The sequence below is a fragment of the Cololabis saira genome, chromosome 9, assembly GCF_033807715.1.
Source record: "Cololabis saira isolate AMF1-May2022 chromosome 9, fColSai1.1, whole genome shotgun sequence".
In the NCBI taxonomy this organism is placed as follows: Eukaryota; Metazoa; Chordata; class Actinopteri; order Beloniformes; family Belonidae; genus Cololabis; species Cololabis saira.
Genome location: NC_084595.1, coordinates 38970421 through 38983338, shown reverse-complemented (window position 1 = coordinate 38983338; position 12918 = coordinate 38970421). Strand labels below are relative to the sequence as shown.

At 39.2% G+C, this 12918-nt stretch overlaps 1 protein-coding gene across 4 annotated transcripts in view; it reads right to left on the bottom strand.

Moving 5' to 3' along the window:
* Positions 1–2086: 2086 nt before the first annotated feature.
* LOC133451144 (transducin-like enhancer protein 4) overlaps positions 2087–12918 on the bottom strand; it is a 52092-nt gene continuing 41260 nt past the window's right edge. For all 4 annotated transcript variants that reach the window (XM_061730091.1, XM_061730090.1, XM_061730092.1 and 1 more), the window contains 8 exons: positions 12681–12868; positions 10901–10977; positions 10543–10792; positions 10213–10460; positions 7103–7250; positions 6190–6340; positions 4066–4142; positions 2087–3516 (listed from right to left, as the gene is read on the bottom strand). In XM_061730091.1, coding sequence (XP_061586075.1) covers positions 3409–3516; positions 4066–4142; positions 6190–6340; positions 7103–7250; positions 10213–10460; positions 10543–10792; positions 10901–10977; positions 12681–12868 — 1247 coding nt within the window. In that variant the 3' untranslated portion in view covers positions 2087–3408. The remainder of the gene's footprint in view (positions 3517–4065; positions 4143–6189; positions 6341–7102; positions 7251–10212; positions 10461–10542; positions 10793–10900; positions 10978–12680; positions 12869–12918) is intronic.

The following is a 12918-nucleotide window of genomic DNA, read 5'->3' as shown; positions in this document are numbered from 1 at the left end:
CAGCCGCCACACCTTTGCTTCAAGGGTTAAATGTGTTGTTTTTTTTAAATACATTTATGGAATAACTACAAATGCAAATAAGAACAACATGATCAATTTCACTAGTTATTATACACTGCAAAAACTCAAAATCCTAACAAGAATATTTGTCTTATTTCTAGTTAAAATGTCTAATTTTTAGTCTCATTTTTTTTTTAAATCTCATTACATTTAAGACAAGACTGAAAAACAACCATTTTCACCTGTTTCAAGTAGATTTTCACTTAAAATAAGTAGAAAAATCTGCCAGTGGAACAAGATTTTTTTGCTTGTAATGAGAAGATACACCTTGTACCACTGGCAGATTTTTCTACTTATTTCAAGTGAAAATTTACTTGAAACAGGTGAAAATGATCAAATAACAAGTTATTTTTCTGGTAATGACTCTTGTTTTAAGTGTAATGAGATTTTTTGACTAAAAATTAGACATTTTAACTAGACATAAGACAAATATTCCTGGTAAGATTTTGAGTTTTTGCAGAGTGAGATTGCATTTGAAAAAGTTCCAATTTTCTTGACCACACAGATAAGCTACATAGCCGACTTCTGTGATGAGTATTTGCTGGACGTGTTGATTGATACTCTAGTTAAGTTCTGTGACTCGTAACCTTGCCATACCTTAGCTTCCACTGAATTGACGCCACTGCACTCAACAGGCGGAGAAGTAGAAGTTAAAGCTAAAACACTCCGATTATGGTTTAAGCATCTGTTTAAGGTTCAGTTGGAACATTTCTAAATAGACCAAAACATGGTATTTCACATGGGTGTGTTCAAAGTAAACAGGAGTGTAGTCCTGCTTATTTCCAAGGGCAAAGCTGACACGCACTCGAGTGAATGATCTGGGTAACTGTTACTGAGAACTAATCTTTTGAAGTAAATCACCATCCTCAAATTGCTACAAAATGTACATTCAAAAGCAGTAGGTTTTATTGTGAAAACCTCGCCGGCAGAAGTCTCACGTTTTCTGCGCTTGTGAGCTGTTGAACAAGTGGCAGGAATAAAAAATGCCAGAAGCGCAGCAGAATAAAGGCACTGTGTTATTTCTACGAGCCAACAGAAGTTAATCCAAGACAAATCACGACCTTACGTCTGACCGCTTCTTTTCAGATAAAGAGCCCAGAAGGATTAACAGAAAATCCAGTCTAGAAATGGACACCGACCTCCAAATAGCAATAAACCATTTTAGCTGAATTCTGTCGGGACGAAAACCGCCGAGCGTCCAGGGGAGTAAAAACTGAGGTGCATAATCAGGTTCAAAGTCTTGGTTTGTTCAATAAGTGCAAACAATGCTGACACTACTGTACATACACACTACGGCACGCACACAGACCGAGCTCACACCTCCTGCAGAAACAGAATTACTGTACAAGAGTAATGATATACAGTAAACGTTGGAGGGAACGAGCACAAGCTTTGTTTAAACAACTAGATGACAAACTGCATGACTTATGAAGCCTAGACCAGCTGGTTTGCTCAGCTCAGCACGACTGGAACAGTTGCAAACTGCCTGCCTCGTTTGTCTAAAACATATCTGCCTCTCAACACATAGATTTCATTTTTTTTTACATGAAATACCATGTTTGTTTGCTTGTTTTTTGAGCAAATAATGAAGCTAAAATATACTACGCCTGTATGTACAGTAGACATCTTTTGTTTCTGGACCCAACAGCCTCCAAACGCCGTGTCTTTATGTAGAGAAGCATTACTTGTTGTTAGGGCTGGGTGATATATCGAGATTTTAATATATATCGATATATTTTCAAACGCGATATGGTATGAGACAATATCGTTTATATCAATTTAATTTCTTATGATTTTGATATAGCTTATTTTGTGACAAATTGACTTGAATGTTTTATTTGAGATTTGCACAAATGTTTTGATATTTGCACAACTGTCAACCTCAGTGGAAAAGTCTGCCTGTTACTGCCTACATTGTATTAATTGCACAGTGTATTTTAATTTAATTGTTATGCAGGAAAGGGGTATTTGTTTTATTTTATTCAATAAGCATTTTTATTCTATATATACAGGCAGTTTATTTTTATTTCATTTGTTTTATACATTTTGATATTGTGCAGACCTCTGTTAATAAATGTACCTGTGTGACATTTGGCACGAGGCTTTGTATTAAAACTGACTGTTTTTTTAAGGGTTTGCCTCAGAAAAAAATGAAGCTAACAGAGATGCTATGCTATAATGCTTTGGGGGAAACCCCAATTATGGCACAGAAAAAATATCGATATATATCGAGTATCACCATTCAGCTAGAAAATATTGAGATATGAATTTTGGTCCATATCGCCCAGCCCTACTTGTTGTCATTTCTCTCTCTGCAAGAAAAAGTGGGGGAAACATTGTGCTTTTATAGCTTATAATTCCAAACTGTTCAGTGAACACCGATGACACTTTCTCATCATGACGCTTCTGTTTCCTGGAGGAACTCTAAGATATTAAGAAACCTTTCTCCCACCATAAAGCACCATTCGGCATGCAAATATTATTTAAGTGGTTTTTGATGTCTTCCAGGTATGGAAGGCTTTAAAAAAAAGAAAAAAGAAAAAGGGCATAAACTGCACATGAAGGCAAAATGGAATAAACAAAGTAAAAATCAATAAATTGCATTTGGAGCATTATTTTTCAACGAGGCATTTACACGTACGTAATTGCTCATATGGTCTATCGCGTATCCCTCAAGGCAAAAGTGTCTGTCTCAGGAATTAACCCCGCACCTCTGTGAGATGGAATTAAGCAAAGAAAGGAGGATGTGAAAACATGAAGACAGGTCAGCAGCAGACAAAAATGGAAAAAAAAAATGTTATGAGAAGAAATTGGTTGCTTTTTTTCTGCTATAATCTGAATAGTTATGTTAAATAAGAATATTAACACCCTCATTATTACTTACCAATAGGAGAAATTTCTGAAGTTGTACAAGATGAGTCACTTAGTTTACCTACATTTTAAAGCCTCCGGATATATACAAAGTACATAGGTAAATACTGTATAGGTTAACAATAACACTTGCGTCACAGTTGCTTGTCTACATGTCGAGGAAAAAAAAAGAAATATACCAGAGGTCTGTGTCAGACAGTACATAAAGGAATGTGATCCGGCGACTCCAGACTCAGTGCACGTGGACGTTCACTCATCCTCAAAACAACAAAAAGCCACTCGAGTACAAAAAAAAGAAAGGAAAGAAAAAAAAAAAAACTCTGTGCTTAGTTCCACTTAGTTCTTTTTGATCCACAGCCAGCCAAGTAGTCAAAAGATCGCAGTCCAAAAAGTGTTTTGATTCGTCCAATTCAAATCTTACACACATTTAAAAATGGTGGGGACTTGGGGCCGGAGGCGCGGACGACCTCGGCTCTCCTAGTAGATGACCTCGTACACTGTTGCCTTTTTGTCTCCTGAACCCGTCACAATGTACTTGTCATCAATGGAGATGTCGCAGCTCAGCACTGAGGAAGTCTCTTTTGACTGTGACAGGGAGAAAAACGTGTGAGTTATCCTCCAAAGCAACACGAGGACAAACTAAAGTCGTGCATGTGACAGACAGTCTGAAATAAGGGAATATTAAATATGAATTTCCCTCTACTCAAAACTCACTCTCATTGTAACTCTGTTCCAAGACTCTAATGAAGACTTATTGTTCAAATGTCTGCCTGTAACTCAATTCACTTTTTCATTCAATAATACTTTATTATAGAAATAATACTTGATTATAATGTCACAGAGTGAAAGCTAAGTGCGCTCTTACTTTGAAAGACTTCTGATTTTGCTGTACTTAGCACCTATGCTGGAGCGCATTCCCCTACATGTTTATACCTCTCAGCAATTGAACACTTAACCTTTTTATGGACCATCCTCCCACAAAAGTTTCAATTTAGCAAGCGGAAAAAATTGCTTTGACATCTTTCTTAAAGATATTTCAATAAACCTCCCAGCAATATAACTGGGCTGCGTTTGGCCTCTCAGCTCCCACTAATGCATTTTTATTTTCCCCGGTGAATTATTTTCCACACTAACCTGGAATATGCTGGCTCCATACGGGGTTCTCCACGCATTGAGCAGATTGTCTTTTCCTGTGCTGACAAACCACTTCCCTGCAGAGAATGGCAAACTGCACATCAGACACGTCCCTGTCACCCGTCCGTTTGTGTACATTGATACGGGATGTTTCTCAGCCCCTTTCAGCTCACGTACACATCATTCACAGTCACATTTCTGAACATTTAGCACCGTAAAATCCCTCAAGTGTGCGGGATATATTCATATCTGATGATTGTCAACTGGATTTTATGAAAAAAAGAAAGAAAAACTGATTTTAAAAAAATCACTTATGATTAGGGATGGGCGGTATGGACTAAAAAATGTATCACGATAATTTCTGGCATTTATCCCGATAACGATTAAAATGACGATAAGAAAAATACCAATTCAACTCCACCTTTGTAACTATAAATCTATCACCACATTCAGTCTTTGGAGCCCCCAAAAAACTGCTCTAAAAGAATACTAAATGCTACTAAACTTGAAAAAAAATAAATTGAATTAATAAAAACCAATTAAATGAGTTACACCTGTACTGCAAAACTGGAATGACTCAGATCCGCCATGTTTGTTACACAAACACGTATCAACGGGAATTTATCCTTTTTTCTTTCTTTCTTTCTTTCTTTCTTTCTTTCTTTCTTTCTTTCTTTCTTTCTTTCTTTCTTTCTTTCTTTCTTTCTTTCTTTCTTTCTTTCTTTCTTTCTTTCTTTCTTTCTTTCTTTCTTTCTTTCAGGCTCATTTCTTTCTTTCTTTCTTTCAGGCTCATTTCTTTCTTTCTTTCTTTCTTTCTTTCTTTCTTTCAGGCTCATTTCTTTCTTTCTTTCAGGCTCATTTCTTTCTTTCTTTCTTTCAGGCTCATTTCTTTCTTTCTTTCTTTCAGGCTCATTTCTTTCTTTCTTTCTTTCTTTCTTTCAGGCTCATTTCTTTCTTTCTTTCTTTCTTTCTTTCTTTCTTTCTTTCTTTCTTTCTTTCTTTCAGGCTCATTTTTTTCTTTCTTTCTTTCTTTCAGGCTCATTTCTTTCTTTCTTTCTTTCTTTCTTTCAGGCTCATTTCCTTCTTTCTTTCTTTCTTTCTTTCTTTCTTTCTTTCTTTCTTTCTTTCAGGCTCATTTCTTTCTTTCTTTCTTTCTTTCTTTCAGGCTCATTTCTTTCTTTCTTTCTTTCTTTCAGGCTCATTTCTTTCTTTCTTTCTTTCTTTCTTTCAGGCTCATTTCCTTCTTTCTTTCTTTCTTTCTTTCTTTCTTTCTTTCTTTCTTTCTTTCTTTCTTTCTTTCTTTCTTTCTTTCAGGCTCATTTCTTTCTTTCTTTCTTTCTTTCTTTCTTTCTTTCTTTCTTTCTTTCTTTCTTTCTTTCAGGCTCATTTCTTTCTTTCTTTCTTTCTTTCAGGCTCATTTCTTTCTTTCTTTCAGGCTCATTTCCTTCTTTCTTTCTTTCGGGCTCATTTCCTTCTTTCTTTCTTTCAGGCTCATTTCCTTCTTTCTTTCTTTCAGGCTCATTTCCTTCTTTCTTTCTTTCAGGCTCCGTTCGTTCGTTCGTTCGTTCGTTCGTTCGTTCGTTCGTTCGTTCGTTCGTTCGTTCGTTCGTTCGTTCGTTCGTTCGTTCGTTCGTTCGTTCGGCTAAATCCGGCTTTACACAAAAACGTCATCAACGGGAATTTATCGTTTTTACCGCGAGATGACAAATTCTTACCTTGGGGAATTTTTTTGGCGGTATATCGTGAACGGTAAAATATCGTCCATTCCTACTTATGATTAAAGCCAGTGTGGAAATGCAGATTTCCAGCAGCCTTGCATTAACATTTTTTTTAAATCAAATTTCCCCCAAGTCTGTAAGGAGCCTGTTAGTTATTTTTACTAGTACTCATTTGGCCATTTACTCAGATTAAATAGAAATTAGGTGTCAAAGTTTCCAAATGTAGGGAAGTGCCTGGCTCGATTGACCCAGTCACGTGTGTAAAGCAGTCACTTACAGGTCTTTTGTTTAACATAGTCTTTTTTGTGTCTACCTCAAAGGGGAGAAAAAGCCCCAAAAGCAGGGATAAAAGATCACATCTCTTGACACATTTATAAACGAGCAGCAGACTGTGCCTGAGACTCACCACAATGAGCGAATCTGAGCGACAGGACGCAGCTTTCATGCAGGTGGAGCTGGTACTTGTCAGGTTTGGTGACATGCAGGACCTCCACGTTGCTGTTCTCCATCCCCACTGCCAGCCACTCCCCCGTCGGACAATATCCCAGCGAGAAGATCTGTGAGAAAAATCAACCAGTCTCGATTCATGACATTTACAGAACAATAAATTAAGTGGGTGACTGGTTTTGTAAAAATCCAATTCTCTAAATAAAAGGCAACCATCCACACACCTCATGGTTTTTGTAAACCCGGCAAGTGCAACAATATTTGTTTTCTTTCCAAAAATGGTTGGTGATTCATTCTGTGAAGCGTCAGAACTTCATCACTCATATCTCTCCCCGTCTGCTCTGCACTCTCTGAACCCTCCTAAATGCACCCTCGCGTCTTCACACGCACGCCCAGGCTGTGAAATGGGACTATTCAGGAAAATTGCAGTAATGGTCTATTATTGCTGCTTTTTCTTCTCACCTAAAAAAAAAAAAATTCAAGTATTATTAGTGTTAAAAGTATTTGAGGGCATGAGGGAAAAAAATGGAGCTCAGTCTGGCCTTTAGTGTGGGTTAAATGCTCTGAGTTGAGCTTGTAAATTACTGCCATAAATCAAAAGCTGAGACAGTAATCACACAAACTGCAAATGGCACTGACTCGTCCTACGATGCACATTTTATATCAGTCTGACATTTCTACTTCAATTTAACCACCAAATAATGGCAAAAGACAACTGTGCATCAGCAAGCTTTGCGATCGCCTACACCAACTTAAGTACCGCAGGGACTCGGCTGCAAAAGCTATGATTTTTACAGACATTTAGCAAACAGACATTGACAAAAGTAAAATGGATAGCTTAGTATCATTCTGCAGTGCACTTGTTTTCCTACCTGGGAGGTGAAATCGTGCTGTTGCAGCTGCCGTCCCTCCCTCAGGTCCCAGGACCGGACCGTGTTGTCCAGCCCTCCGGTCCAGAGCTTGGTGCCGTCGTTAGAGATGTCTATGCAGCTGGCTCCATCGGTGTGGCCCTGGAACTGCCTGCAGGTAAACACACGCAACCCTTGTAGAATAACAGCATCGCACCGTGTCTAAAAAGCATATGAATGGTTGCTTCTTGTCTAAGATGACAGAAGGGAGGGAAGTTTCTTTGCTGCCGGGAGATCTTTGGTCAGGCTAGGGCAGGGGTCAGCAACCCGGCTCTAGAGCTGCATGCGGTTCTTTAGCGCCGCCCTAGTGGCTCCCTGGAGCTTTTTAAAAAATGTTTGACCTTTTTTTCTTCTTTTTTACTTTTTTTCTTCTTTTTTTCCTTCTTTTTTTCTCCTCTTTTTTTCCTTTTTTTCTCTTTTTTCCTTACTTTTTAATCTCGACATTTCACATTTTTTCTTGAAATTTTGACTTTTTTCTTGACATTTCGACTTTTTTCTCGACATTTCAACTTTTTTCTCGACTTTTTTCTCGAGATTCTACTTCAACATTAATCTCGACATTTCGACTTTTTTCTCAAAATTTCTAATTTTTTTCACGAAATTTTGACTTTCTTCTCGACATTTCGACTTTTTTCTCAACATTTCGACTTCTTTCTCAAGATTGTACTTCAACATTAATCTTGACATTTCGACTTTTTTCTCGAAGTGCATAATGAAAAAAGAAATCTTCCCTCAGTTATAACTAATATAGAAACATGCAGCAAGTGTTGCCTTCATTCTAAGGCTTATACAAGACTTTTCATTTTTTGCGGCTCCAGACATATTTGTTTTTTGTGTTTTTGGTCCAATATGGCTCTTCCAACATTTTGGGTTGCCGACCCTTGTTGTTACGTTCAATGTTTGAACGTAACATTTCAAGATTTCTGGGGCTCAAAAAAATACACAAGAAATACGTTCAAACACCAAGTCATGGACTGATTAACAGATTAAACCCCATTAAGAATAATTTGATCTGAATCCATTAGGATGTGAAAGCAACATGAACAGAACAAGCACTTAAGGTTGTGATGGACTAAAACTCCACTTGTCAGCAATTACACTGTATTGTGATTTTTTTTTTTAAATCGTGTCCCAGGTGTCTTCCAGCCTGGTCTGACATTTAAGGCGTTCAAGTGCAGCTTCAACCATCACAAGACATTGAGTCAAGTCCAGTTGAGTTTCCTCATGAGAATGATCTCCCAGCAGTGGCTGCAGCAACATCTTTAAAAGGCAGCAATGCCTTTTTTTATTTCTTGCTTTTATCACTCAAAGGCACAACTTAATATCCAGGAAAAGCAAAGTAACATTTGAACTAAACCGTTCTTGGAGCTTTCCTGCTGCAAGGGAAAGATTAAAGTGTGGTATGCACATTCAGAGAACGAGCAGCAGGAATGAGAAAGAAGATAAAGTTCCTCTCTAGGAAAGAAAGCCATAAAAGAAAGCAGTATGAAGATCTGAGAATAGAAATACAATTGTCCAACATGTCATGCTGTCAGTGAAGCTTGCAACCAACTGAGAAAGAGGTTGTTTTTTTTCTAGCTGGTGCACCTATTGCCTCCATTCTCATTGATTTCCATTACTGGAGGATTCAATTGTCTGGAGAAAATCAAAGACAGGACACACACATCCGAGAGTCCACTGGATTCTACTACTGCTGCCACTGGATCTAATGACAGTCAATATGGAAGGAGAGGAGATGAATCTGGAAACCAAAGAGCTCCCATTTAGGATTTTATTCACTGTTGTGTCAATTCGATCACCATCTCCTCCTTCAGACTCTCAGTAGGAAGAAACTAGCGACACAAGATAAACACATCTGCCAAACTTTAACTTGATTTTAACATTGGACACAACATTTATACTTTTTCTGATGCAGAACAAAATGATTCTTCCATCAGGGTCAACTACGATGCTTATAGCTGAATCAACAGCGTTCGCTATATGGGTTGTCTTTCCACTTGAGAAACTTCTGGGGGACTAGAGCCCAGGCGAGCCAACATTGGTTGTTTTAGTTTTAGGCCACGTTTACACATAGCCGGGTATTTACAAAAACGGATATTTCCCACTCTACGTTTTGAAAAATACCCTCGTTTACACAAACCCGCATAAATACGCTGTTAAAGGTGCTATGAGCAGCCAAACCTACAGGGGGCAGTGTAACGAGAAGATAAAGTCATGCTAGCCAATCAGAATCCTGGAAAAAAATGTCAACAAATGACACGTGTGAAGCCTGAATAATATGGTTCTGCATTAAATCGACGGCGTAGCTTACGTACAGTGCGCGTCGCCGCGTACCCTACGCCGTAGGCTCTGCGTTGGTGTAACGCGGAACCATGAATTAGCCTTGACTGCAGTTACTTCCAAGATAAACGGGTCTTTCGTTTGGAGTGACAGAGAAGTGGAGTTACTTTTAAGTGTGACTTTAGAATATAAAACAGGTAAAATACAAGAAAATATTGACGGTGGCCAATCAAATTGTAAACACAGGTCGCATAAATGACGCTGGTGACGTTTCTGTTGCATAATGTGACATTCTGAAGCCTAAATCTCTGTTTCCCTCTGTTTACAAGCAAACGTGAAAACTGAGTTTTTGAAAATTTCCACTTTGGCCGGAGTTTTCAGAAATTATCGTTTTTGGTGACTTTGAGCTTCGTTTTAACGAACGGTCAAAACGCATGAAAACGCCTGTAAACGGGGCCTTAGTTTTACTGCAGTAGTATAGTATATTAGCATGATTGTGTAGAATATTTAAGCTGTGTAGTTTCGTCTTAGTACCCATGTGTCTAGCGTTCCAGCATTCTTTCTTTTGTGTTTTTGATTCCTGGTATTTTGACCCCTGCCTGTTTTCTGGACTTCCCTTACGCCTGCTCCCTATTGGATTAGTTTGCTTTTTGACTTTGACTTCTGTGTACCAAACTTTGGCCTGAATTAAGACTGCCTTATTGTGAGTGGAGCTTTTGAGTCCTGCCTGTTATTCCAGTCGTTACAATTAGGGTGATAAACAGGATCAAACGCCGTCGTCCCCACTGACTTACCTAACCAGAGTCTGGTTGTGGAGATCCCAGACGGCGATGTTTCCATCCGAGCAGCAGGAGAAGCAGACTTTGGAGTCGGGGCTGATGGCCAGGGCGTAGCAAGCCGGCGCTGATGAAGTGAGTTCTGCTTTGATCCGAGGGGTCGGGGTAGCCAGATCCCAGATGGACAAGGTGCTCGCCTCGCCCCCCACGATGAGAGTCCGTCCATCCGGAAGAAGCCGGCAGGAACGGATGTAGTTATCTCTGTTCTGATGTGACAGAAACAACACGGTTACAGAACAAGTACATCTATGTAACTCATCAATGCAGGATGCAATGTGCTGCACTCACAAGGCAGTCCAGCTGAGACACCGGCGTCTTGTTGCCGGGGTGACTGATGTCCCACACCTTCACGCAGCCCTTGCCGCCGGTGTAGACGTGACGTGTCGGGTTACTGATGGTAACAGCGCACACCACCTCTCCGTGGGTCAGGGTATTGATCTGGCGCGCGTGCCGCGGGATACTAGGGCCGATGAGTGCGTCGGGAGGAAAAGGCACAGGCTGCATTTGACCGTCGGCGCTCACGTGAAAGGAGTAAGCTCTGGTGGGACAAAGAGGGACGGGAAAAGAGAAGAGCATATAAGTTAAAAGCAAATGAAAGGAATTTTTTGTCATTTATGAAGGAAATTTATGAGGAAAGTAAACATACGGCTTTCCACCAGGGATTCCAGACAGGTTTGGAGGAAGTCCAGGAACACGGACGTGATGGTGAGGATCAAAACCCAACTAAAAATATGAGAATGACAACGTAAGAAGGCAGCTTGGTAAGACATAAGACAGGAAGAACTGAACTGGTACTGCATGAGTCAGTTGTACGAGGTGGTACCAGAAGTATAATCCTGCTTTTGAACTTTGCCTATCATTAATCAAAGTTTAAATTTAATACAAAACATTAAGTAATATTAGTAATATTAGTTCTGAAGCTGATGCAGGGATACCTGGTTGTTTTACTTATGAAGTTTATTGAAATTAAATTGCATACAGCACGTGTCTGGATATACTTACTATTACTGGAGTTAAATTCTGGAATGATGCCAACATAAATTTAAAACATGTCATTCTCTTTTGGTTTTTAAGAAAATGGTTTGTAAAGCTATTTTTAAAGCTTATAAGTGCAATTGACTATCTATAAATGTTTATTTGCTTTTCTGTTGTTTCTTTGCCTTTTGTTGTTTCTTTACTTTTCTATTCTCTTTTTGGTTTTCTGGAGGTCGGTAGCCACAAAAAGAAAGTTGGTAATATAGGAAAGGCTTTTATAAGCAGTTTGCTTCAGCCTATGCCTTTTCAGTCATTGTTCAACACATGATTATTGGTTTTGTATGAAATGTTAATGCTGTGCACAATGTTTTTTTTTTGGTGTTGTGTTTTGTGTTGTCATGACTGAATAAACTTCATTCATTCATTCAAATTACTACGTAATGTCACCAAGTTATTGTCATTAATACCACTAGAGTTCCAACTTAGGACCAACATCAATACGGTTGAAAAGACAAGATCTGGGCTTCAAAGTGTCACATATAACACATACTGTAGTGATGGTGAAATAACAAAGAACTAACTGCCTCAGCAAGTACCGGTACTAGTCCCCATCGCTAAAGTTGAAGTGCTAAAGTTCTGGTGACAATAACAGTCATCTAGAAGGTTCTAGCACTCGTCTCCGTGCCGTCTCTGCCGCTGGTTCATTGCTGTATTTAAGTTTGCAGAGATTCTTTTAGAAATGGGAGAGTTTAGCTCCAATCATACGCTTTCAGGAGGTATTTGGGTCAAAGCTTCATGCTGTGCCATTTAAAACCTCTTCTTTTTCCACACTTCAGCTGTTGAATGGTTCTGTTCTTGATGCCTTCACATCACAATGTTTCAACATTATTTTAATACATTCAAGGCCTCCACTACCAAGATATAGCAAAGCATGATAGAAGTATGTGTTGCTGCCGCTACGCTGTTCATTGTGTTGTCTCTAAGACCTTCCATAGAACATTATTCCATATATAATATAAATATATATAATATATAAACAATCGTGTCCTCCTTGGTCACTCCAGACCACAGGATACAATCTGCAGTTCTCTCATTAAGTTTCTTCTTAGCACAGTTAAAGCATCACAGTTTTTACCAAAACAAGCTTTTTAAGCTACTTGGTCATTGAAATTTCCCCTGAACATGTGGATTTTATTTATTTTTTATTTAGTTAGAAGGTAACATTTGAGGCCCTTTAACAGAGTGTGACTACTTTTCTCCAGTGAACCTTTTTATGTTGTTGTGAATGTTTCCTATTCTCACTTTTGCACTTATAGTACTGCACTTATAAAAGAGGTAGAGCAGTAATTCCAGCCCTGACTGGAACATGGAAATGGCATTGATTTGACCAGACCAGTCTATTTTAGATACAGGAAGAACACGGAGACATCAGTCAGTGAGTGTTTGGGTACCACTTGTGTGCGTCCGTAAGCTGCCACGGCTGCGGCCGCCACCGCGCTCATCTGTGGGGAGATGTTATGCAGGCCGGTGTAGGCCGCCCCTGCTGCACTCAGCTCTCCGTTCATGCCCGGGTGAGGAACCATCCCAAACGGACTGGGGTAAGAGCAGGGCACTGCAAGCGGCGTGCGAAGACCAGGTGCTGCAAGACAAAGACAATGCACGTTGCAATAGTTAGTTAGTGCTTACTTA